The sequence below is a fragment of the Notamacropus eugenii genome, chromosome 6, assembly GCF_028372415.1.
Source record: "Notamacropus eugenii isolate mMacEug1 chromosome 6, mMacEug1.pri_v2, whole genome shotgun sequence".
NCBI lineage: Eukaryota > Metazoa > Chordata > Mammalia > Diprotodontia > Macropodidae > Notamacropus > Notamacropus eugenii.
In genome coordinates, this window is record NC_092877.1 from 295,879,968 (window position 1) to 295,906,585 (window position 26,618).

The following is a 26,618-nucleotide window of genomic DNA, read 5'->3' on the forward strand; positions in this document are numbered from 1 at the left end:
TCCCTTCACAGTCTTCAACCTTGCTTCCCTGATGGTGCATTTCAGGCACTGTGTCAATGAGAGAGATTTTGGAGCATGGGACAGGTCTTCTGGGTATCCCCCATACAGGTTATCTAGTCTGTCCTCACACTCCATGGACCCAAGGGCAGTTATTAAGATGACCTTAAGCTTTCTCTTCTCCAAAATACATAAAAACATAGATTTAAAACTGGAAGGGGCCTGCAAGATATCTAGTCCAGCCTTCTAATATATAGATGAGGAACCAAGGACCACAAAAACTCAAGTAACTTATCCAAAGTCAGTTGCTGTTCTGCCATCTAAGTACTAACCAAACCCTACCAACATTTCTCTGCTTCTGAGGTCAGATGGGAACAGAAGTTTTTATGAAGGTTTGACCATTTGAAAGACAATTTCCCTCAGAGATCCTTCTTTTCAACCCTTTAAAGGATTTTTTTCCTCCCCAAAAGCTTTCCACAAACCTTGGTTTAAGGCATCTCCAATTGACTCAGAATTCTGTTCAGGTTCTGCCTTTTATTGAGTGTGGTTGGAATATTACCTTGCAAAAAAAAAAAAAATGTCCGTTATAGATCACTTTAGATTTGTGGGTGGGGAGGTAATTAAAAGTTGACTCTTCAAAAACTTGTAGCTTGGCCAAGCAGCAGAAATGCAGGTGTGTCAGCAGCCAAGAGTCTGGAATTTAAAGTGACAATTTAAAGGCAGCACTATTGATTTCAGGCTCCTGCAGGGCACTCAGGAGCCCTTGCTATATTCAGATTAAAGTACAGGCTGCCATTAAATAAGCAAAGGACAAAATAAGGGGCGGGGTGGGGGGGGGGGGCGTTAATCTTTCTCCTTATTATACTAACCTCTTGCCGTAACTTGTTTTTCTTCATAGAAGGATAGCTAATTTCTGATTTTTTAAGAAGTTATTTATATATAAGGAGATGTTTTAAAGAAAATTGAGAAAGGAAAAGAAAAGATTAATGTTGCAAGACACTGTAGGAACATGTCAGTGTGAAATAATGCTGAGATGGGGCGGGTGACAGCATTTGGGCTTTATGCCTAACAATGTACTATGTCATTATGCAATAACACACACCCCGCTGTGTCTTATTCCCTTCCACAACAATGCACAGCCTGCTGTGTTGGAGTGCTAAAGTCAATGAGGAATTGTACCTAGTGACCGAGAAGGGAAGCAGAAGGAAAGCCGGCAACCTCTTGGAAGCAGGGAGCCCATTAGATATCAAAGGACTTAGGGCTAGAGGGAGCCTTAGATCATCTGTCCAATTCCCCTTACATTTAAAAGTGAGGAAACTGAAGCCTATAGAGGCTATGAGTAAGCTGAGGTCACACAGTCAGTAAGGGGCAGAGGCAAGATTGGAACCTAGGCCCTTTGACTCCAAATCCAATCACATTCTCCTACACCATGCTGCCTCCAGGTATGTGGTGGATTATGGATAAACCTTTAATTGTTATTCATTATTGCCATTTTTCTGTAATCAAGTCTCTCAAATTCAGGTATTTTTTCTCAAGTGAACATTGTAATATTTATTTTTCCCAGTTATATTTAATAACAATTTTTTACATTTATTTTTAAAATTTATTTATTATTTAATTTTAAATTTTTTGAATTCCAAATTCTCTCCCTCCCCCTCCTTGAGAAGATAAGCAAAGAAATTCAGATTTTCTTCATCTGTTGCCCATAAACTTGTTTTTTAAAAAATATTTTGATAATTTTACTTTAATGTAATTGCTTCCCTTTCTAGTTATACAATATTGACATAATATATATAATAAAATAAATATAATACAATACATACATGTATAAAATGTTATTTATATATCATATATAATAATTTGCTTCTCAAAATATTATTTAGAGGATTCCACAGGCTTCACCAGACTGCCAAAGAGATCTGTGGCATAAGTAAGGGTAAGAATTCCTAATTTAATCGATGAGGATAACTGGGAAATCAAGTTTTCAATAGGTGAGTCATTATCCAAAATTTTTTCCCATAACCCAGCAAGCTCTGGGGAGAATTCTTCTCAGACTACTCACTTGTACCTACTTGCCATTAAACTGAGGGTGACATACCCTCACCCATGTAATGGTAAGTGTGGATTTAGTCAAATTCTGTGGCATCATTTATTAGTCTTTCAGATATTTTCACATGTCAATTGACACCTTTAGTACAAGTGGCCATTCAGCTAAATCTAAATGGTAATGACCCCCTCCTTTTCTCCAGATTTCAAGAGGCCTATCCCAGGCAGACTCAATCAGTATGAGTGACAACTTAAGGCTGGACCAGCAGTATCATTCCTTCTATCATGGTTTCTTTCTACCCTGCTTTTCAGAGCAATCTCCCTCTTCTTCCCCTCACCCCTCCTGCAAGTATCCCCATACTGAAGTTGTTGGGCTTTATTGGGGACGGTGTGATGGGCATTTAGAGGAAAGAAACAATTATATAGCACCTATTAGTCACCAGGAACTGGGCTAAACACTTTACAAATATCATCTCATTTGAGCCTTCTGACAACACTGAGAATAGATGCTATTATTACCCCCACTTTACAGTTGAGGAAACTGAGGCTAACAGAACTTAAGTGATTTGATCAGGGTCCTACAGTGAGTGTCTGGGGTTGAATTTGAACCCAGGTCTTCTAAACTCCAGGTCCAACACTCTATCCCCCTGCACCACCTAAGGGTCTCTAAAGAGATGTGCGTTTTCTGTGGGGTTACCCATCCTCTACTTTCCATTCCAATCAGGGAAAGCAGCATCCTCAGGCTGGCCAAAGTGCTAGAGGAAGAGAATTGAGGATCCAAGAACCCACTGAAATGTGCTGAATAGATGATAAAACAGGAGCAAACACAGGCAGATCAACAAAGAGAGGGGAAAGGTCACGATCGGATTCTAACCCTTTTGTAAAAATCAAATAACTGAGTGGAAGAAGAACAGGTTCCCAACTATTGTCTAATTATTCGACCAGTACAGTCTAACTCCTTGCCTTTGGGAAGGGCTGAATTACAGGTGTGCTTGTAGAATTATGAGATCATCAAACCTAAACATTTCATTTTACAGGTTAAGAAACTGAGACCCAGAGGGACACTTTGCTTTCATATCATCTCAATTTCCCCCTGTATCCTTCCCCCTGCTCCCTCGTAGAGAACCAGCCTTTATAACAAATAATTTTTTCTTAAGAATAAGAGAAAACTAATTTTAAAAAAGACAATCAATATATTGGAAAAACTTGACAACATATGCAATGTTCCACGCTCATGGACCCTTCCACCTCTGCCATAGGAGCAAAGGGAGGTGTTATCTTAAATCTAACAATGACTAATCATTTGATTGAGGAAAACGAAATTACAAATTCCTTAGATTACAGAAAAACAAATTCAGAAACCAGACACGCTGTTATTGGATTGGGTGGTTTTGCACATAAAAACCTCAGTCCTGTGGGTGTCTCTCTCCACCCTCTTCACTGTTTTAATTTCAGACCAACTACCCTTAAGGACCCATATTGTCTCTTCCTAACCATTGCATCCTGGTGGAAGCTCTCAACTTCCTTCCCCCACCAACTCTAGACCTGTGGTCAGATGATCCCTCAATTCAAACCAGTAGGATAGTGAATACCCAGGTCTCCAGGATTTCTCTTAGCTGTTTGTGGTTAAACTACTTCTATATTTCCACCTCAAGAACCTGAAAGAGGCAACTCTCTCTTACCCAAATGTGTTGAAAAAATTTTCTTTTGCTCTTTTGGGTAGAACTAGAATCACGTAGGTTCTGAAGAAATGAGGCTAGGAAATCTTAAATCACAAATCATCTTCAGAAACTTACTGGATTTTCAAAGTGAGACCACGTTAACATGTTCAAGCAATAAAGCCAAGAGTAACAAGATAAAAAAAAATCTTTTTTCCCCATCTAATTTTCCTTTTTGGGTCAAAGTTTCTCCAGTGACCTAATTTCTTTTCTATAATATTTGCTGCAGCATTCCCTTGAGATTCCATGAAATTCCTCTACCTGCTGCAGAATATTAAGAATCATTTTGACTATTATGAAAATAAAGAACATATGAAGACTCTATCTGCATCCAGAGAAAGAACTAATAAATAGAAGTATGGAGAGAATGGTTTTACATGCACATGCACGCACGCACACACACACATCAACCACACACATGTGCATGCTTGTGTCTAATGGTAGGCATCTCTAGGGCAGGGGGAAGGGAAGAAAGGGAAGGGAGTTTCATAACTTTATTATGTATTTAAAAGTAACAGCAAGTTGTACATAATAGGTTTATAATTTCATGTACAATCATCTTTTTTTCTATTCTACTGTGTTACGAAAATGCTTGTTTAATTTCTTAAGTTCAGAATAAAATAAAAATGTTTTTTAAAAAGATCTATTTGGCTAATATATATAGATATAAGAAATAAAAGATATGGATACATATTATATCACTATGTGTATACACATATATACATATGCATATATATGTACACCTACATGCATATACATACACATATATATTTATATATAAAAGATGTATGGGAAGTATGGATTGAAGAAATTGTGTAATGTATTGGGAAATAATAAGTCAATGCCAGAACATTCGACACTATGCCCTGGTGTAGTTTGGAGGGCTGAAGCACGGAGTTGCCTACCTGCTAAGACTTAGGCATTCCTATATCTCCAAATCAAGGCAGTATATGAGCAATCCTTTCCTCCCTTGGGATTAGGGATGGGCATTACTACTAGCAAGACCCTTTAATTTTTAAATTCTATTAATGAGTGGTTTGTAATTAATGCCCATGGAGAAACATAAGGATGTAAGAAGGTTGCAATATTTTCCAAGGATGACCTAGATGCGAGAACTGACATAAGAAAGGATATCATCAAGGAAATATAAGATCAAAAAAAAAAAAAAGGAAGTGGGATGGCCATGAGGCAAAAAATCAAGGAAGATCTGACTGAAAGTATAGGGGAAAAAACCTAAGCTAGAGCAGGTGTTCTTATATTATGGAACCCTTTGGCAATAAGTCTGATGAAACCTGTGGGCCTCTTCTCAAAATAAGTTTTTAAATTTAAAAAAATGTTTTATTTATTTCACTGAATATTACCTATTTAGATGTAAAAAAAATTTAACTCACTTTTAAAAATTTTGAATTCTAAATTCTCTCCTGTCCCTTCCCCACCCTTGAGAAAACAAGCAATATAGAAAAAGGGTTTTAAATGTTCAAAATACATAGAATTACAAAGGAAGACGATTATATGGAAATAAAGGTGTGATTCTTTCCCCATGAATGTTCACAGACTCTCTGAAATCTTACCGTGGATCTCTTGAGGTCAATGAACATAAGTTAAAGATCTATGACCCAGAGGAAAGTCTCTAGAATACACTGGATGGATCCTCTTGCAGAGACCCTATGAGAGTCCTATAAAACCATTTTTATTGGTCCTCTTTGAGAACAAAGGACAAACAATAATGAGAGAATATGGATGAGAATTACACAAGACTGGTTGGTAATTGGCTGGTTATTCTCCTTCATTCTAGAAGAGGACCCAGATGACATCACTATGTTAGAATCATTACAGTGTGTCTGACTGTGGCTAATTAGACAGACATGAGCCCAGAAAACTCTACCACAAGTTGGGCACAAATAGTCTATGTGAATATTTGGGGTGGATTCTCTAAATTTGTGCCTCTCATATTTCTTTTGAGCTACTGCAATTTCGCTTTCCTTGTAGAGGACAGCACCTTCTTTGATGTGGGCATACCATGCTGGGCAGTCCTTTGCCAGCTTCTCCCATGTCATGTAATCAATTCCAAATTCCTTCAGAAAGAGTGGGAGGTATCTTTTGATTTATGCATAAGTTGGAAACAGGCAGAGTTGTATGAACTTGTTGGCCTCATTCTCTCTTCCAAAGTCATCACAGTCCACAGCAGAACAGAGTCAAGATGATAGGTGATGGTTCAGGATGCAGTGGATGACCTTGACATCTTCCATGCCTGACCAAGCTCTAAGCACTCCATAGTGCCTGCTTCAGCCTCCTTCATGGCCACTGGAACAAATTGCTCTCATCCACCCATTCCACCAGGAGAGAAGTCTTCACATGTTGGGGTAGACAGCTCCCTAACTCACCAAAGGTTTGACATCCATCAGTTACCTTCAACCTGCTTTTTAGCCCATCTGCCAGAACAGTTTACTGGGGTGTGACCACTGTGCATGCTACAGCTTCTTGGAGTCACAGGTGAGAGTTGGGTGGATCAGATAGACACCACAGGTGGAAAGCAGCCCTGAAAAGAGCTCAGCAGCCCTCAAACCAGAGGTACTAGTCTTCCCTGAACACCCCATTACACAGGATAAGGTGGCACAAGTGGGTTGCAATCTGACTGATGGAGAAAATGTCCACATTGGTAAAATAACATGCACTGAAATTAAAGTAATGGTTTTTAACATGTTAGTAGCTAGGGTTCAGGGATAGCAATGGCACAAGTTCACAGAGTGCTAATTTAAGGGTTTTTATGTGTTTTCCAATCCTCTGAGGTAGGTGGCACAAATATCCATTTAACAGAAAACACCAAGTGCAAGATCATACAATTGGTAATTATCAGTCAGGACTTGAATCCAGGTCTTCTGACCCTTGAATCCAATATTTTTTTCCCCTATGCTAAACTAATGGAAACACCACTCCTCCAACTTAAGCCTGTCCATATTATTTGACTCTCTCAGCTCCATGCAAATAGCATCTCTCTAGGCTTTAATAGCTAAGACTTTGAAAGGAGAGGGGTAAAAGAGGAAGAAAGGAAGAAAAAAAAAAGGTTGGGGTAGAAGAAAGCAGAATATCCACAAATAGATCTCCTCTCTCCTACTCCCACCAAAAGCAAGTTTCCTGGATCCCTAATAGACTGCAGTTGACAGGCTGCCGACTTGCCACCTGAAGTCATGCTCTTGGCAAATACATTGAGTCTCATTGTGATGGTGATGAAATCGGTCTATTCTTGAAAATCATCAAGCACCCTCTTTTGGAGAATGGCTGAACAAAATGTGGTACATGAATGTGATGAAATAAGAAATGGCATATAATGAATACAGAGAACTTTGGAAAGATGTGAATGGATGCCAAGAAAGTGTTATACACAACTACAACAAAAATAGAAAAACAACCACCACAAAACAATTGAAAATGAATGATGCAAAATATGCATTCCAACAAAAACATTGCAAATATTGTAACAAAAAGATGTTACAAACTTGGCCCCTAAGAAGAGATTTGAGAAAACATCTCTACTCTTTGGCAGAGGTTGAAGAGTCCCTGAGCGTGGAATACTGTATATATTGTCAAATTTCTCCAATGTACTGAACATCTTTGTTGATTATTCCTCTTAAGACAAAACATTCTTTGTTATAAGGGATTTTTCTCTGGGAGTGGGCAGGGGGGAAATGAGATGATATGATAACAAAATAGATCAATAAAAATTAAATTTTTTTTAAAAAGTGATCTCATAAAGCAGACACCTTACCCCATGATTTCTAACCATGGGGCAAGTTTGGTAAGATTTCCCAAGCTCTTCTCTGTCTTTCCCTTTTAAGGCTATCACTTTTCAGACTATGTCCCTGTATCCTAACATTTCTCAAACTTTCTTCAATAGAACCTTGAAACTGCATAATCTGAACAGGAATTTCATGGGAAAATTTCACATAGCAAACTTTTTGCTTCTAAAATAATTAATATAAAATTATGTATCTATCTAAAAAAATATGTAGCAAGCTTTTCATGATGAAAATGGGCTTAATAAGCTATTTTCCTCTAATATTCTCCTCTAAAAACTTCCTTGACTGCTTCTAACATCTCAGGAACCTTCCATTCTCTAAAATTAACATTTATTTGTTCTGCTAATATAGTTCCAGTCCTTACGGATTCTTTGGCCAAAGTGGTTTGGGAAGTAGTAGTCTACCTCTCTCCCAGATCCAATTCCCACCTGGCTCCAGAGATGAGCTAGAAAACACAAAAATCTCCATGTACTGTAAAGGGAATACTAATAACTGGAGAAAGTGCTTTAATGTTAGTGAAGCAGTTTATAACTATGTTATCTCATTGGATCTTCACACTTCTATAACATAAGTACTATTATTATCCCCATTTACAGAAGAAACTGAAAGGCTAAGTTATCAACCTAGGACTACCTAGCAAGTATCTAGGGCAGAATTAGAACTCAGGTCTTCCTTTGTTGGGGTTTTTTTTGTCTTTGATTTTTTTTTTTGTTTGGACTCTATTTATTTTTATTTAACTTTTAACATTTATTTTCACAAAATTTTGGGTTACAAATTTTCTCCCCTTTTAACCCCTCCCCCCCCAAACCCAAGCATTCTATTTGCCCCTGTGACCAATCTGCTCTCTCTTCTATCCTCCCTCTCTGCCCTTGTCTCTGTCTTCTCTTTTGTCCTGTAGGGCCAGATAGCTTTCTTTACCCCTTAACCTGTATTTCTTATTTCCTAGTGGTAAGAACATTACAGTTGATCCTAACACTTTGAGTTCCAACTTCTTTAGCTCCCTCCCTCTCCACCCCTTCCCTTTGGAAGACAAGCAATTCAATATAGGCCAAATCTGTGTAGTTTTGCAAATGATTTCCATACTAGTTGTGTTGTATAGGACTAACTATATTTCCCTCCATCCTATCCTGTCCCCCTTTACTTCTATTCTCTTATGATCCTTTCCCTCCCCATGAGTGTCGACCTCGGATTGCATTCTCCTCCCCATGCCCTCCCCTCTATCCTCCCCCCCACCCTGCTTGTGCCCTTGTCCCCCACTCTCCTGTATTGTGAGATAGGTTTTCCTATCAAAATGAGTGTGCATTTTATTCTTTCCTTTAGTGGAATGTGATGAGAGTAGACCTCATGTTTTTCTCTCACCTCCCCTCTTTATCCCTCCACTAATAAGTCTTTTGCTTGCCTCTTTTATGAGAGATAATTTGCCCCATTCAATTTCTCCCTTTCTCCTCCCAATATTTCTCTCTCACTGCTTAATTTCATTTTTTTTTTTAAGATATGATCCCATCCTCTTCAATTCACTCTGTCTCTATGTATGTGTGCGTGTGTGCATGTGTGTGTGTGTACTCCCACCCAGTACCCAGATACTGAAATGTTTCAAGAGTTACAAATATTGTCTTTCCATGTAGGAATGTAAAGAGTTCAACTTTAGTAAGTCCCTTCTGACTTCTCTTTGCTGTTCACCTTTTCATGGTTCTCTTCATTCTTGTGTTTGAAAGTCAAATTTTCTTTTCAGCTCTGGTCTTTTCATCAAGAAAATTTGAAAATCCTCTATTTCATTGAAAGACCATTTTTTCTCCTGAAGTATTATACTCAGTTTTGCTGGGTAGGTGATTCTTGGTTTTAGTCCTAGTTCCTTTGACTTCTGAAATATCCTATTCCATTCCCTTCGATCCCTTAATGTAGAGGGTGTTAGATCTTATGTTATCCTGATTGTATTTCCACAATACTTGAATTGTTTCTTTCTAGCTGCTTGCAATATTTTCTCTTCCACCTGGGAATTCTGGAATTTGGCCACAATGTTCCTAGGAGTTTCTCTTTTTGGATCTCTTTCATGCGGTGTTCTGTGGATTCCTTGAATATTTATTTTGCCCTCTGGTTCTAGAATCTCAGGGCAGTTTTCCTTGATAATTTCATGGAAGATGATGTCTAGGCTCTTCTTTTGATCATGGTTTTCAGGTAGTCCCAGAATTTTTACATTGTCTCTCCTGAATCTATTTTCCAGGTCAGTTGTTTTTCCAATAAAATATTTCACATTATCTTCCATTTTTCCAATCTTCTCACTATGTTCTGTGATATCCGTCTTTCTCACAAAGTCCTTAGCGTCCATCTGTGCCATTCTAGTTTTGAAAGAACTATTTTCTTCAGTGAGCTTTTGAATCTCCTTTTCCATTTGGCTGATTCTGTTTTTGAAAGCATTCTTCTCCTCATTGGCTTTTTGAACCTCTTTTGCCAATTGAGTTAGGCTAGTTTTCAAGGTGTTAATTTCTTCAACATTTTTTTGGTTCTCCTTTAGCAGGGAGCTGATCTGCTTTTCATGCTTCTCTTTCATCCCTCTCATTTCTCTTCCCAGTTTTTCCTCCACCTCTCTAACTTGATTTTCAAAATTCTTTTTGAGCTCTTCCATGGCCCGAGCCCATTGGGTGGGCTGGGACACAGAAGCCTTGATTTCTGTGTCTTTGCCTGATGGTAAGCATTGTTCTTCCTCATCAGAAAGGAAGGGAGGAAATGTCTGTTCTCCAAGAAAGTAGCCTTCAATAGTTTTATTTCTTTTCCCTTTTCTGGGCATTCTCCCCAGCCAGTGACTTGACCTCTGAATATTCTCCTCACACCCACCTCGCCTCCTGGTCCTCCCAGCCAGCGTTTGGGGACTGAGATTCAAATGCTGCTTCCCGCCTTAGGGCTTTTGGCGGGGGCAGGGCTGCTATTCAGTGTGAGAATTAAGTTCAGGTGGTCAGGTCGGGGCAGGGCCGCCTCTCAGGCTCAGTTCCCTCAGAGGGTTTATGTACAGACCTTCCACAATGGATCCAGGCTCCCGCCCGCTTGGGGAGCCCCGGTCTGCAGCCGCCTCTCAGCTTCTATCTCCCGGGGGGGCCCGAGCCATGGGGGCACCCCACTCCCCTCTCGACCCGCCAAAGAGACTCTCTCACCGACCCCCGTCACCTGTGGGTGGAGGGGCTTGTGCCGCCGCTGGAGATCCCGTCCCTAAAGCCTGCTCGGATCTGTACCTCTCAGAGCCGCAGCCGCCGCCGGGCTCCGCGTCTGCAGCGCGACAGACCTTTTGCGAGAGGTTTGCAGGTCCCTCTGTGGGTGGAGGGACCCGCGTGGCTGCTGGAGATCCCGTCCCTGAAGCCCGCTCGGATCTTTTCCTCACGGTGTCGCGGCCGCTGCAGGGCTGCCCTCTGCTCCCAGTCCCGGCGTCCAGTCCGCAGCGCGAAGGACCCCCCGCGAGAGGTTTGCAGGTCTCTCCGGAACAGAAATCTCCCTCACTCCAATATTCTGTGGCCTCTGGGTGCAGAATTCACCGTGAGTTGGTCCCCTCTAGCCATTCTGTGGGTTGTGGGTTCGGAGCTATGTGTATGTGCGTCTTTCTACTCCGCCATCTTGGCTCCACCCCCATCTTTGATTTTTACATTGCCTAGACCTGCCATGTATCTCCTCCCCTCTACTGGAGGAATCTTTATTAACAAAGGACCTGGTTCTGAGGCCTGTTTTCAGTCACAGAGAAGTATGGGAGGCAGGATTTGAAGCCAGGTCATGACTGCAATTCTAACTCTGCTTTGCTGCTTCTCAGTCATATTATTCTGACATTGATAAATAGTCCAGGGAAAATGCAGGATTGTTATAATATTTAGAATTTTTAGAAACCCTAGCTAAAAAAACTGCCCAAATTTAAATTAATACAAGGAATCTTATCCAAAAAATGTTATCACGTAGCATCATGTCAGCTAATTTGGTGTTTTATTTTTTATCAGACCTGGGATTTCTTTCATCAGTACAGGAAAACCCTGGTGAAAGGTTGCTTCAGTATCTGCTTATTTACTCCTGACTTTAGAGTTGCCTGGGGGTCCTGTATGTGTTAAAGTTGGACTTGAGCCTGAGTGTTTTTGGCTCTGAGACCAGCCCTGGTTGGAACACCTACCATGTTCTATTTAATGTTGTATTGGCTAAGTATGATTGAATTCAACCAACATTCATTAAGCAACTATTGTGTAGGAGCAAGGCATTGCCAACTGGCACTGGAAGGTGCAGAAATAAAAATGAAAGACCCTGCTCTCCAGGAACTCATTCTAATGACGGGAGGACAAAGAAAATGGAAAGAACACCAAAAACTGGGATGGGGGTGATCAAGAAAGGGTCACAGGTAGATCTGAGTTAAGCCTTGAAGATTTGTGAAAGTGATTGGGGATAGCTTGTACACAAGAAGAGTCAGAAAGATGGGCTTCTTTGGGAAGTGGAGACATAAAAAGGTACCAATTTTTAAAGGGTTAGAATAAGTTTTAAATGAACCAAGGTTATCAGCAATAGGAAAACATAATAAGCATTTTATTAAAAATCCTGTTTCATTAAATATTCTTTCAGTAGTCTGTCTTGTACATTGTTAAGTGGTAACAAATATGACAGTAATTTTCTCTGTATGAAGTTCAGCATAGCAGGAAGGGATTGGAACTGCACTTCTGACTTCAACATCTGGTTATGCTCAGTGAATGGAAAATCAAGGACAAACTCAACCTGATCACACAGTCTCTACTTGGAATTTTAGAAACAAGGCTGCTCCAGACACCCAGGCAGAACTCAAGACACTGACCATGGGCAAGTCACAACATCTGCAAGTTTCCTCATCTATAAAAGGATATGATGTCTATAAGGTTATGTTAAAGACATATATGAAGGTAACATGAAAGGAACCATGAATGCCAACTATTTTTCACATACTAGACACAAGCTTCTTTCAGCCACAAATACTCATTTGTCCTTTGTTCCTCCCAGCCTCACACACCTACATGATCAAGTGATTGTGTTTCAGGATGGGACCTTACAGAGTCCCTAAGCACTTCATGTTCTTTGAATTAGAACTACTTGATAGATTATTCCTAGAGATGAAACCTTGATACTCCAAGATAACCTTTAATGTTACTGTACAATTGAGGAAACTGAGATAGATTCAAAGGACTTGTTCAAAACCTGACAGATCAAAGCCTGGAACCCAGTGGTTCCTCGTAACAGTGCTCTTTACAATCCAACCTGCTATTTTCATTTGTGAGACACAGTATCCTTTTAGCTGGACAATCTTTGTGTTTAAAGCTAATTTTTATGCTACTTTGCTAAATATTCACAACTATCATTAATGGTATTTATGTCACAAATCTGGCCAATACCTTCTCTTTGCACTCTGGTTATTAAAGACAGATGACTGCTGTTACCCTTATTCCTTTGCCCCTCCTCATGCACCCTCCAGTGACAGGCTACAACTGATATCAGCTGGCAAAACTGGCACAATGCTTTAAGAACTTACAAAATGAAGGGGAAAACTTACTAATATATATATTGTTCTCGAGGAGGACCAATATATTATCTACATCAAATTAATCACTTACGGGTTAGGTAATTCTTCCATGCCATCACAGCTTTAGTCATTCCCTAAAAAAAATACCAAGTAACATATTAAGGAATAGACAGACCATGTCAGACATAAAACTTGGTTTTATTTATAAGATTCAACACTTGAGCTTCTTTTCAAAAAATCAGTCTGGAACTTCCAGGTACCATTGGTCTCCATCATCGGATGGGAGATTTGTAACTGCAAGCTAACACTGTTGGATTTTGAAATCAGTTTAGACCTCAGTCATACTTCTGCCCCTAATGTTTCTCAAAATTGTCACATCCTGCAATAATTCCTGTCAGAAGTAGACCTATATATTCAAAGTTCTAAACCATTTATTTCAAACTAAATTTACAGAACTTGCCCAAGTCAAAAGGTCTAGCAAATTGGCAGGGCAGGCATATACTTTTGTCATATTTCCATTCCAAAATACCTACCAAAACCAAAAATTACAAAAGGACTCTAAAATATTCATGTAAAGATGAGGCAATGGTTTGTTCAGTTATCTCTTGTATTCCTCTATTCAATCTAGACTGCCACTGTCAAGCAGAGAGAAAGCGCGAGGAAATTTTTTTTTTGCATCTTAATGGAAACCTTAAAAGCAGACATAACTGCTCCAGGTCTGTCAAAGAGATGCATAAATGATCAACTCATCCATGACACCCACAGAATAGGGAAGCTGCTCCATGCCTTTCTAGTTTCCCCCCCCCCCCAAACAGGTTAAACTGCACTCCTGTGATAGCTAGTTATGGCTTGTCAATCCTTCCCCTCCTCCGTTTACCTAAAAGAGAAAAAGTTTTAAATTTTTTTCTTGAGATTCCCTAATTGCTTTTTTCTACCTTAGGGTCTCTCTTCCCTATATGCCTTAATAGTTAACACACATTTAAAAAAAATACCCCTCCTTCCACTTTTCACTTATTAAAAAGTCTGTTTTAACAATCTACGCACAGCTACTCATCTTGTTCATATCCCTTTTCATTCCACCTATTTTTCATAAATTAAGCCACCCCTCATTAAAGGCTCAGTTTAAAAAGAAATCAAGTATAAAATATTTACAATCCCTCACCAGTTGCCCTTTACAGCTGCAAACTAGGCACCTTTTCTACAATCCCGTTTGATCTCCCTGCTGACTCAAGGTAAACAATCGAGATTGAGAGTTGGTTGATAAATAAGCTCAGTCAATACTCAGCTTCCAACAGTTTTACATGGTTTCATTTTATTCAGTTTGGATGTAATCTCTTCCAGAGTTAACTCTACTTCAGCTTGTAGATGAAATGAAAATGTAGAAAGGTCCACTTCATATTGTTGGCACATTTTTGAGCATCTCTTCCTTTTTTCAGAAGCAGTCAACTGTAGAAAAGTCTATTTGAAGAGTCTTATGCTGAAAAGTAATCTAAGATCAGGCAACGATCTCTACAATGATCCTTGAGGTACAACCGTAGCAAGTTACTGTAATTTGAGCTTAAAAAACATTAGACCAAGAGGAATTCTCTCAAATGGGTTTAAATGCTTTTTATTTTAGACAACCTACATGACATGTTTTTAAAAACAATGCCTCCACTCCAAATAAATCAAGGTCAAAAATAAATGAATAAAGCTCAAGATGACATCAGTCCAAGTTTGTCCAAGTCCTGGTGTTGTGTAGATGACAAAAAGCAGCAGCCAGTTATAATGACAGGTGACTCAAAGTAATCAGCTGAATTTGTTACTGCAACAAAAGGAACAAAAGGTTAGAAGGCTTCCCCTCAATATTAAATGTATGCTACATATCTTATTCTTTCATGTAAATGTATTCCTCTATTCAATCTGGGCTGCCACAAAGACAGACAGAAAGCACGAGGACTTCTCTTTGGCACCCTAGTGCAAACCAGTGAACAACAGTAACTTGTTCAAGGTCTATCAGTGGATGCAGGTAAATGATTTATCAGTTTACCTAATCCCTGATGAACAGAATTTTTAACCTTATTTGGCTTCACCCACACTGCTTTTAGCCTTTTTGACCCAAAATTTTTGAACCTTATGCTGAGGTATAAGCTAATAAAACTTTACTTGCCTTTCCTGAATATATCCTAAAGCATTTTTAGTTTTTCAACTTTTTTCTCATAATATTTCCTTAGACTAGAGATGCAGCAACTGTCTATCTACCCATCCTTCAAATAAAAGTACAGCATTTCTAATTGTTATATGGATTTAACAATGCACGTAAAAAAGAATTAAAAAATAAATCCTGCATTCCATCTCCTGCTGTATTAAAGAGACTTTCCCAACCACACCAACATGAATCATTCTACTTCCAAACTTATCACCAATATAGGGTCTCTTCTATAGTAACCTTTTAATTAACTTCTTGTATTTACGCCACACACGCTGGCTACACAAGAGATTATTCATGTCAACAAGTTGCAGGTTCTCAGTTCCCTCATCTGTAAACCAAGAGTTATTAATAAAGTCTAAGTGACCTTTCCAACATAGAGCTCTATGATTCACCACAAGTGGATTACGGAATCCTTGTGTCCTGCCTATAGCAATCCTTCTGGCATCTAACACAAGAGTAGACCCTCAAGAAATGGCGACCCAAACATTCTCATTTAAACCATCAGCACTAATCCTACACTAAGACTTATGCTATATGATTGTTGTTAATGAAATGGAGCCTTGCAAATTTAAACAAAATTATTCTCAATGCTTTAACTAGTACATCTACCTAAACATTTTCTATCAGTTAAATTTTTAGCATGATTTGAAACTAGTGACATATGAACATAATTTATGCATCTAAAAACTAAGCTTTATTACAAAATTAAGAAAAACTTTAAAGAATAAGACAAAAAAATTAGACTTGGATTGTTTTATGAAAACCCCCCCCACTAAATTTCTATAGCTTTTATATTTCCCATATCTAAGTCACAAAGAAGCTAACAGATTGGGTGTTTTAAATTACTAGTTCAGAAACAAGTGTTTTTTTACTTACACATTTCTCCATTTCTAAACCATCCTTAAAGAAAATCATATATGGAGTCACACCATCCTCACGGAAGTCCAAGAGAGCCACCATGCCATCTGGATTCATGTTTTCACCTATGAAGAACTGGAGGGGTGAGGGGGGGGGGGGGAGGAGGGGAGAGCGGTGAATGGGTGGAAAGATAAAGCAATAGTGTCACCCAGTATATGATTCTTATCACCATGAAGGGACTCACAAAACACTGGAAGACTCCACATACCCTCTACCCCCAAGTCATCCAGTTCTAAATTCAAGGCTTTTGATGTACTACACCAAGTACCCTCCCCATTATATTCATGTACATTCCTAGTCAGAAAGGGAAGGATAGAGGGAGGATTACCAACAATAAAAGCACACCTGTAATTCCAAGCAAGATTGCCTTTAAGGAGTAACAACCCTCTCTGAAAGCAGAGAGCCTTGGGACAAATCAGTTATTTTGCTTTTGACAGAATGTTACCATTCTTACTGTTAAAACTTCTAGTGCTCTTAAGCAAACTACACTGCACTCTGGACCAGACCTGTAGATTTCCCCAGAATAACATAATGCCACTTGTGATTAGAGCCCTCGACATAGAATATGGGGGCATTATACCAACTGTAATAATGTGAAATCTCCAAAGTACGCCAAGTAACCAAAGCTAAACTAAAACATTCCACAAGCTAGCAAACTATACGCAGATTCCAAAACACCCAAGTGGCCAAACACTGTTAATTTGGGGAAGGACAGTTAAATTGTTTACATTCCTTTGATCTGCAATTTCAAGATATTTACCTGATAGTTTTTAAAATTAGCAAGGATGTGTTTGATCTGCTCTGCAGCTCCCGTCATAAAAGGTTTTACTCTATCTGGCTTGTGTTCTTCAAGTCTGCCCTTGATTCTAAAACAAAAGATTATAGTTAGTTTTTCGAAAACAGTGAATTCTGAGAAAACAATTAAATATCCAAATTGAAAAAGAAACCCAAAATATTCATAATGGTCATGTCCTTGCAACTTGCAACCTCCAAACTGTAATTTTTTTAACGTTAAAAAAACCAAAACTCCTCCAAACTGTCAACATTAAGAAGTCAGGATAGCTTTGTACATATCTCAAAACAAATTCTAAGCAGGCGGGCTTACTAGCCATAGTGCCAATGACACTCCCAGCACACTAAATTCAAAGGTCTCATGCTAATGGATTTTCATAATCTAACTATCCCAATCCATTCTTCACAATGCTCACCTAAAATTTAGGTGAGGTTTTTGTACACTCTCATTGTACCATAATGGTTCTTAGCACAGTTAAACCATTAGGTCCGGGGCTACCAAAAATAATAACTTATATTCAAACCTCTTAAGTTATTTGAAAGACTTTAGTCACTTACGATTTCATGTAGTCTTTGATGTACTTTTTGTAGGATTCTTTTGTGAAACTAGTTTCTTGCAGATGATGGTTTATTACTATGTCAACTCCAGTGATTACAGTGGCGTCAGTTCCTTCACCCTCAGGACCTTCAGCAGAGGCATTTCCACCGATGAGTGAATCATCAATGGTACCCTCTGTCCTACTGACCATCTGGGTTAGAAAAGAGAAAAAGGGAAAAAAGAGAATAACAAAAAAGCCTATTTTTAAAGGACTTACGAATAAGCGGCAAAGTGATGTGAAAAATACAGCCCACTAGATAAGACCTGGAACCCAAGAATAATGAAGAATGTTAGAGCAACTTTCCTTCTTGGTATCCTACTGGCTCTTTTACCAGCATGTGGAACTCCAAAGGGAGGACATTCCCTCCATCAGTTCAGTACCTGTTGTGCAACAGTTGTCAAAGCTACCCAAAGGGACTGGCCCGGCCAAGGCTTCCGGACTGCCTTTGGCTCTAACGGGTTCTCTGTACAGAGACCACGGCCGGCCGCGGCTTGGGCAAAGCCGGAAGACCGGACGAAGGATTAAGGCCTGCGGGACGGCTTGGGTTGCGGAAGGGGGCCGCCTGCCCCGTCCGGTCCGGAGGGGCAGCCCTCCCCTCCCCCTCTCCCCCGGCCGGCTGCAGGGAGCCGCAGGCGCCAGAGGGGGCAGCAGCGCTCTCGCCAGCGGGCCTCGCTTCCCGGCACCTCCTGGAAACTTCGGGCCGGCGGGGCCTTCGCCAGGAAACCGCGTCCTGTCCGCCAGGAGGCGGATTGCACAACCTCCCTCCCCCGCTCGCCCCGTCCCCCCCGCGCCTGCGGTCTGGCAGCCGCGCCGCCCCTGCCTCCCTCCCCGGCCCAGGCCTCACCTTCCCCTCCACCTCCAGGCACAGCCCGTTCGCGATCTCCCGGATCTTGTAAATGTCGGAGAACATCTCATCATCTGCTCGGGGACAGAAGGACGGACAGACGTGGGGCCCCGGCTCACTCCCCACCGGCCCCAAGTAGGCGCCCCTCTTTCCGCTCCCCCCTCCTCCGCCAGCACAGGCCTCAGCGGCAGGGCCGCCATTTCCTTCCTCCCTCCCGGGGGCCGCCGGCACCGCGCGCGCGCCATCTCTCTCCCCCTCCCCCCAGCCAAAATCCGGAGCCCATCCGGGATCTGGAGGCCTCGCGGCCGGCGCGCGCCGCTCCTCTTCCCCCCCACCCCCGCCCCCGGCCGCCTCGCGCCCAGCCGGACTCGAGGTCCGGGGCGGCAGCGTCCTCTCTCCTCTTCCCCCCCCCCCAGCTCTCCCCTTTCCTCAGCGCGCGGCAGTAGGGGTCGCGCGGACAGCACTCACGGCTGATGAGGTCCCGGTAGATGATCATGGCGGCGGCAGGAGGGTGGCGGCGGCGGCGGCGCTAGCGCTGCGGGGGCCCGGAGCTCGGTGTGAGCGCGATGCAGCCGGAGCGGCGCTTGGGGGGGGAGGGGGGAGCGGGCGGAAAAGGCCGAGTCAGCCGCTCCCCAACCTCATATAGAGGGCACGTTCCCCCTACGTCACTGCCCCCCCACCCCCGTGCATCCGGAAGCCCTGCAACCGGGGACGTGTCACGCAGGCCCCGCGGGGGAGGGGGCGTGGGGATGGAATCGAGGAGAGTCCTGGCGCTGCCCCGCCCGGACACAATGGGCCATTCCAACGGGGTCGGCGTATCCCCGGTGCCCGGGGGGAGGGGCGGAGGGTTACCGGACCCGATCTGGCTGAGAAGGGGGTCATCGGACCCTCCAGGGGTGCCCCCGCCGGAAGGGGCGGGCCTCTAGTTTGACCACGCCCCCTCTCTTTGGACCCGCCCACCCCACCTCCCCTTCCGCCGAGGGAGGCCGGCCCCACGTTTGTTATGCTGCGGGTGAGGCCTCCTCGCGGTCCCTGCCCTTCACTCCCCGTGGTGGCTCCCTGCCCGCGGGCAGCCGGGGTGAGGAAGAGCGCCTTCTCCCGCTGCCGATGGGTGGTCTGCAGACATTTGGGGGCTCGGATAAGGCCTCCCCGCCCCGGATCTTGGTCCGCTCCGGCCCAGCCTCACTGGCTTTGTTACGGGGCCGAGCTCCGAGCCGGCGAACGGCCCTGCAGCGGCCCCACCCGCCGGGAGGCCGGACGCCTCAGGCCTGGCCACTGCCCCCGCTGAGGGTCCCTTCGCCCTCCCTTCTCCCGAATTCACCTTCCTCGGTGAGATAGCCGGCGCCCGCGGCCATTTCCAGCCCCGAAGTTGGGCCTTGGGTGGCCGGCCAGGCCCGCCCTCCGTGCGCCTCCGGAGGCGTCCCTCCCACGGCTGCCGGCGCGGAGGCAGCCCATGCTGCTCTGTGAGCGTTAAGGAAAGGCCTTCCTGACGTCCCGGGGTGTGCTGGAACTTAGGGCTTGATTATCAGTGAGTATTGACACCTCGAAGTGGCGAAGACCACCGACCCTGGCGGGATTCGGATTGTTTGGGAACGTGTTGATGCAGACGAGCAGCGTTCTGCCGCGTGTACCGGCACATCCCCGGGCCATCCCTCCACATCGCCGCCTTCCAGATGCTGGGAGATGACTGTCCCATTGAATTCTGCAAGCACTTACTTAGCTTCTTTTACATGTTAAAGCTTAGATACTGGGGACACGGAGACACCTGAGGGGGGATGGCAGCCTTCCAAGGCTTCTGTGTCCAGGCCACATATCCCCTGTGGTAGCATCCTAGGTGTATCCTTGAAGATACATACCTTAGATGACATTTAGTCCAACTACCTCATTTCAGATAAAAAACTGAGCATGAAAGGGTTATTCAGGATCCCACAAGTAGAAAGCGGCCGAGTCAGCTTTAGATCCAAAGTTTTGGCCATTATACTACCCCCGGTCCTTCAGTTTATCTGGCAGGACAAGTTGGGCCTTTTTACCTTACTCAGGCTGGTCTCCAGCTTATCAGTGTTTCCTTAAAATACGGTCCCCAGAATTAACAGCTCTAGAAATCTGGACTGAATGTGGTTTGGGTATCAGTATGTGATATATTGTGTCAAACGGATGAAAAATTTTAGAAGTAATTGTTGCCCCAAAGGTAGCTTCTGCCAAGCCCAAAAATGAGGACCATATGGCACTTTTCTTTGTGTCTGTTCACTGTTGTTAGAAATGCCATCTATTAGGGACACCTTAATCTTTACCAGCTATAGGGTAGGTAATTGTAGAGTGCTCTGTAGCGTGTTACGGAAAATAAGAATTGGTTCAGCATGTAAGAGGTATGAGCATTAAAACTGGCAGGTGGATACTTTTTAAAAAGACAATTAGGGGAATTGCTGAAAAAAGCATATGTGAATAATTAAATAACATTCAATAAGAAATGACAAGTATGAGGAATTTTGGGGAACTCATCAAGAACTGATGCAGACTGAAATAAGCAGAACCAAGAAAGTGACGTGTACAGTGACCACAACCATGTAAATCACTAATAGGTTGAACTCTGAGAAATGGGAAAAAAAAGTAAGCACATTCTACATAAGAGATAGTGAAACATCGTTCAGTCATGTCCAACTCAGCCCACCACGCCCTTCTGTCCTCAAAAGTCTCTCCAAGCTCACGTTCGTTGCTTCCATGATACTATCCCATCTTCTGCCCATCCTCTGCCATATTCCTTTTACGTTCAATCTTTTCCATCATCAGAGTCTTTTTTTAATAAATCCTGTCTTCTCATTATGTGGCCAAAGTATTTATGCTTGAGTACTTGTCCTTCCGATGAATAGTAGAGCTAATCTCTTTAAGCATTGATTAATTTGATTAGTGGAACATACCTCCTCCCTTATTGCAGAGAAGTGGGGGCCTACTAATCAGAATAAATACACATTGCAAGAGACTGGAAGAGATGACTGATATAAAACACAAAAGGTATAAATTTTTTTTTAAAGAAAAAGGGAATTACAGTTGTGAGTAGTAATAATGGCAATACCATTAATTAAGAAGCAATGTGTAGAAAAATATAATCAGTATCAATTACATTATTACAGTAACTCAAGGCATTTCATCTGCTTGGCATTCTTCTAAAGACTTCTGTTGTTTCTCACTTTTAGATGAAGAAAATGAGTCAAAGAATTTGTTACTTGTCCAAGGTCACTTAACAAATCTTTGGCAAAGATCTAACTGGGTGCTACATTTCTTGGTTCCCTGTCTAGTGTATTTTCCATTGGAAATGTCTCTGTAATCAGAGTTACATGCTCTGAAGCCACTTCCAGTGTTTAACTCACCTGCTGGTGACCTGAATGTGAGTGAAAATTATTAAAAAACCAAAAAAGGGAGGAAACTATGAGATATTTTCTTTATGGAAACGAAGTGAAACTTATTTTATCTCAAAGATTTGAAATTTCATCCCTGTGTGTGCCCAACACAGACAGAAACCTAAATTCCCTCATAGTAGATCCCTACCATAGTAGATGATTTTGCTGAACAACAGCAAAAAAAATTCACTAGTAAGTAGTGGTTAAGAGATGAAAACCTGAGAAATGAGCCAAGCCAGTCCTCAAGAAAGAGAAATACAATCTGTCTCTGCACCAATGTTTAAAGTGTTTTCAGTTTCGTTTGGGACCTGCCAAAGCCTGTGCTCCATTGGCATAATTATGTTATGGGAAGACTGTAACATCAGATAGAAGGTGGAATTTAGCTAACAACAAAAAAAGGCATAACTTTTCGTTCTGAACACTTGAACAGTTTTCCCCTTTTTTAATATTATAAATTATGTAGCTTAGAGCTTTGCTTTTTTTTAAGTTGTATAATTTTTACCTTGATTTTTCAGAATACATGAGGCAATAATAATGGATTTTTTTTTAATTCCCCTTTGTGCTTTAGGAGTCAAGAGAAATAGTATCCAGCTTAGAGAGACTTGGGGACCTAGTCAAGTCTAGCAACAGAGCTCCCCATCCATCACAAATACTACGAATATCCTACCCTGCAATGAACTTGGTTAAGACTCTCCAGAGAAAGAAAGAACACTGAAGTCTTGCAGTCCCAGAGTTATGTGCCACATGTGTTCCCTACAGGTGTGCCTCACTACGACTGTACAATCAGTTTATACCTACTCCCCACTCCTCATGGACACTGTCTATATTTGTGGCAGAGTATAACCAGATGTTGGGTGGAAATTTTTTATAAGCTGATATTCTTATGCCACTTGAATAAATCTTTCAGAGCTAATTGAGTCTGTGCTGATTGTTCATGGTAAACACACAGGTTGGGGTTAGTTTGCTATAGTGTTATCACTCCTAGAACCAAAATCATTCCTGGTCCTCCTTAATGTTAGTGCCTTCTCTAAGATCATCTCCAATTTATCCCATACACATCTTGTCTGTATACAGCCATTTGCTTGTTATCTTTCTATTAGACTGTAAGATCCTTGCCCCAATGTAAGTATCCAATTGATTAAACTTACCTAAAATCAGTCTGGAGTTCTTTGACCTCTTCCTTTAGTATCGAACTTGTCCTCATGAGGAATTCCAAGGAAAAATGTAAGATAGAAAGAGAAACTGGGAAGGACTATGGTGATAGTGAGACATGACAGGCAGATAGCTGGAGCTGCACTGGTGTCCTCAGGATATCAAGAGAAAGCAAAGAAAGTCTCCAGCAGGTTGGATGTATACCACCACTGGGCAGTGTTGAGAAAGACATCTAAGAGAGTCACACAGGATGGGAAGGCAGAGGGGAACTATGATGGGCATCTTGGAGGGAAACTCTGGAATTGATGAGATCACAGATCCTTTTGAATATTTAAGTATGATTTATTGCTAGGAACTCTAGGAAGGAATAACATTAAAAGACTCCATTCTTTTCTTTCTCCCCTACCCTCCTCTAGCCATTTTTATTATTTCATTTAGGACCTTCTCCCCTTTACTTGCTATTTGGTTAATGGCAATAGAATGGAAAGTCCTTGAAGGAACACTTTCATATTTTGTCTTTTCCCCCCAAGTACCTAGCACAGTTCTTTATATATAATAGGCACTTCATAAATGCTTACTAATTGTTTGAGGGCTGGTCTGTCTCAGTAGTTGTGCATTTGTATCCTCGGAACCCAGCATAAGGCTTAGTATATGGCAGTTGCATATAATAAATGTTTATTAATTGAATTTAGTTCAGTTTGAGTGATGAGAAAAAGTAGCACAAATAAGTGTTGGATATTCATTACAGCAGTTGTGGTAAATTAATCTAGCCTCCACACAGCTGTCAAACTGATAGTCCTGAAACACACAAGTTTGGCCATGCCATGCCTGACTGGCCCAACTGTTCTAATGTATATTTCTTGCCTCTTCTTTGGGGCTTTTCAAACCTTTCACAGTCTGCCTCCTGTCTTCTTCCAGGATCAATCCACATTTCTTCACTGCCCATTTCTATATGGTTTTCGGACTGACCTGCTTATTCTTCTTCTTATGTGACATTCCGTCCCCAGTCTCTGTGCCTCCATTTATGACCCCATGAGCTTTTGCACAGCCTCCCCTACCTACAATGAACTCCATCTACAACTCTGCCTCTTGGAAGCTCCAGCCTCCTTAAAGCCCCCTCAAGTCCTGCTTCCTTTAGGAAGTCTGTCCCAATGCCCCCACTTGCTAGGTCTCTCTCTGTACCTGGACGTTACTTTTTGTCTATCTTGTACGTGTTTTGTATTCATTTTCTAGGTATGTGCTTAGCTCTAGAATGTAAGCTTCTTGAGAGCAGGAACTTTTTTCCCTCTCTTGTATTCCCAGTTCTTGGTAGGCAATAATGTTCGTTGAATAAATGAAGGACTAGCTAGATGTATGGCTAAAGGTGGCTGCTCTAAGAGAGGGATGGTACCTTTGAGATACGGACCAGAAAGAAGAGATAGAAAAGGATCTGAAGACACAGCCAGACTAGATATGGTGAAGGGCCGATGGGGAGGGGTGGGGTTGGAGGAGCAGTTTTAGATTTGCTCTCCTTTCTTCCAGTTACCAGTGTTTCCAACTAATTAAGATGGCACCTAACCATCTAGGTGGCGAAGTGGATAGAGTGCTGGACCCTCAGTCAGAAAGACTCATCTTCCTGAGTTCAAATGTGACTTCAGACAGTTACAATCTATGTGATCCTGGACAAATCACTTAACCCCATTTAACTTAGTTTCCTTATGTGTAAAATGAGCTGGAGAAGGATATGGCAAACCACTCTAGTATGTCAAGAAAACTCCAAATGGGGTCATGAAGTCAGACACAACTGATAAGACTAAACAAGATGACAAGTGAAGCCAGATGGGAAATGGGAGGGAGTTGAGAAAGGCTGTTCCCAGGCAATCCTAGCTCATGGGAGAGTAGAAGGGGAAGGAGATGTGGAGGGAATGAAGAGTTCCTATGGTCTCCAAGTCACCAGATTTGGTGTGTTGGCTATTTGTATGTGAGAGATATGTGTGTGTATGTGTTGAAGCTGTGGCACGGAATGCAAGTCAGAGACTACTTTTAGGTTTTAAATTTGCCCAAGTTAATCTTTTAATTTTTGAAGTACATCTTCAAGCTGAAATAAATGGAGAGAAAACAGAATGAGTAAATGTCTTAACTTCTTTGGTTGTTGGTATGGTAACAGTTTCTTTCGAGGCTATCTTAGTAGGAGCAACTGTAATGTTAATTAGTGAAAGGAAACTTTTTTTCTAGAACGTGAGGGAATGGTAATTTTAAAAATCTTCTTTAAATGAAAGGCTTCATACAGCAGAAGCTTCAGAAATGTAAACTGGTAGAAAATGTCCAAAACTGAATTTACAGATTTTTTTTTTTAGAAAAGTAATTTCCTTGTGGTGAGTATTCTCAAGCTACATGTGCTAATAGTAATAGTTTATATTTATGCAGAACTTCAAAGTTTTCAAGAGTGTTGACCTGTTATCTTATTTAGCCCTCATTATAAACCTGTGAAGTGAGATTATTATTGTTCCCATTGTACAGACTAGGAGTTTGAAGGTCAGGCAACTAGTGTCTTAATGAGTTCCTTCTTCCAAGTATAATGTTCAGTTTTGTCTATAAGAGTCTAGAGGCCAATATCTTTCTCGCTGACTGCCCAAGTTTGAAAACTATTGGCTTTGAACTTCCTAGCCTCTTTTGACCGGGAATTTTACAACTAATATGTTGTCTACTATGCTAGCTTATCACCTTACAGACTTGTGTTTAATATAAGCAAAAGCCTTCCAGATGCAAATGTAATATGGATGTTTTAATTCACAATAACTGTAAGACATGATAAAATTTGAATAGCGAGGCCATTTAAAGTTAGAGCCCACCTTAAAGTCTGAATGTCAATTTTATATGTGTAAGTGAAAGTATGTCTTTTTAGTCACACCCATGCACAATTATTAATACAGTACTGCAGTGTGAATTCAATTCAACTTAACAACTAAGAGCTGATTAAGTACAAAGCTCTGTTCCCTTAGGCTCTGGGGAGCTAAATACAGGATGGAAAAACACTCCCTAAACTCAAGAATTTATATTCTCCTGGGGGGGAGGGGAAGCTTACATCCTATCGTCCTATTTTGATACTATTAAAATTAATGTCCTATTTTAAAATTTAATGAAATAATATATGTGAAATTATTTTTTTTTAATTGTAGAGCACCAGTCAATTATAAACTGTTATTGTAAAATATATGTTGCTCCAATTGATTCTTCAGAGAACAACATATTCCTGGTTTCTGACTTTTACTTTTCCCTGGATACCTATTTGTTTATTGAACAAATTAACATTCAAGCTATTAGTTGTTAAGAAGTGTCAGCTCAACTATGGGTAAGCCAAAAAGTTGATTCTAAAAACCCACAAGGAGTCAAAAGGTTGATTTTAAAAGTCAGAAGGAGTAAAAACAAAGCTGGGTTATTATCAGCTTTTAAAGGAGCAAGGCTTTTCAATAAAAACAAAAGCAAAAAACAAGCTTTTTTCTTGGTGTTCCAGGGATTCCCAGACCTACAACCTAACTTCCCATAGAGGTAGCTCTTAAACAATAAAGTTTGAGAGATGGCACCAAAGTAACAAAACCAACAAGAGATAAGCATGAATAAATTGATAAATTAGTAAGCATGGATAGGGGAGAAGAATTATAGTGAGGTAGTAACAAGACAGAAGGC

General features: G+C 41.5%; 3 protein-coding genes and 2 non-coding genes across 5 annotated transcripts in view; 2 read left to right on the plus strand and 3 right to left on the minus strand.

The window, feature by feature from the left end:
* Positions 1-13,664: 13,664 nt before the first annotated feature.
* LOC140512939 (small nucleolar RNA SNORA31) lies at positions 13,665-13,796 on the minus strand. The gene has a single exon (XR_011969992.1). It is a non-coding gene; the product is annotated as a small nucleolar RNA SNORA31 (small nucleolar RNA).
* An 858-nt stretch (positions 13,797-14,654) lies between these two features.
* On the minus strand, positions 14,655-19,334 carry TPT1 (tumor protein, translationally-controlled 1). The gene is made up of 6 exons (XM_072617197.1): positions 18,874-19,334; positions 18,406-18,479; positions 17,521-17,711; positions 16,931-17,036; positions 16,129-16,245; positions 14,655-14,865 (listed from the first exon to the last, which is right to left on the minus strand). The coding sequence occupies exons 1-6, from the start codon at positions 18,899-18,901 to the stop codon at positions 14,863-14,865; spliced, it is 519 nt and encodes a 172-aa protein (XP_072473298.1). The 5' UTR covers positions 18,902-19,334; the 3' UTR covers positions 14,655-14,862.
* Positions 14,943-15,069, minus strand: LOC140512938 (small nucleolar RNA SNORA31). The gene has a single exon (XR_011969991.1). It is a non-coding gene; the product is annotated as a small nucleolar RNA SNORA31 (small nucleolar RNA).
* SLC25A30 (solute carrier family 25 member 30) overlaps positions 18,415-26,618 on the plus strand; it is a 101,973-nt gene continuing 93,769 nt past the window's right edge. The window contains exon 1 of the mRNA XM_072617193.1: positions 18,415-18,540. The gene's annotated coding sequence lies outside the window, so the exon portion shown is untranslated. The remainder of the gene's footprint in view (positions 18,541-26,618) is intronic.
* Positions 18,972-22,713, plus strand: LOC140512370 (uncharacterized). The gene is made up of 3 exons (XM_072621510.1): positions 18,972-19,220; positions 19,300-19,734; positions 22,369-22,713. Exons 1-3 carry the CDS (start codon positions 18,972-18,974, stop codon positions 22,513-22,515), a joined length of 831 nt encoding a protein of 276 aa, XP_072477611.1. The 3' UTR covers positions 22,516-22,713.

Bases quoted from the DNA above. Each gene is read 5' to 3' on its own strand.
- TPT1 (XM_072617197.1), bottom strand. From the start codon at position 18,901: ATGATCATCTACCGGGACCTCATCAGCC. The intron at 18,480-18,873 runs GTGAGTGCTGTC...GTCCCCGAGCAG, and splicing joins CTACCGGGACCTCATCAGCC to ATGATGAGATGTTCTCCGAC. The intron at 17,712-18,405 runs GTGAGGCCTGGG...TTTCTAACCCAG, and splicing joins GCCTGGAGGTGGAGGGGAAG to ATGGTCAGTAGGACAGAGGG.
- LOC140512370 (XM_072621510.1), top strand. From the start codon at position 18,972: ATGCAGCCGGAGCGGCGCTTGGGGGGGGAGGGGGGAGCGGGCGGAAAA. The intron at 19,221-19,299 runs GTATCCCCGGTG...CGGACCCTCCAG, and splicing joins GCCATTCCAACGGGGTCGGC to GGGTGCCCCCGCCGGAAGGG. The intron at 19,735-22,368 runs GTGAGATAGCCG...TTTGTGCTTTAG, and splicing joins TCCCGAATTCACCTTCCTCG to GAGTCAAGAGAAATAGTATC.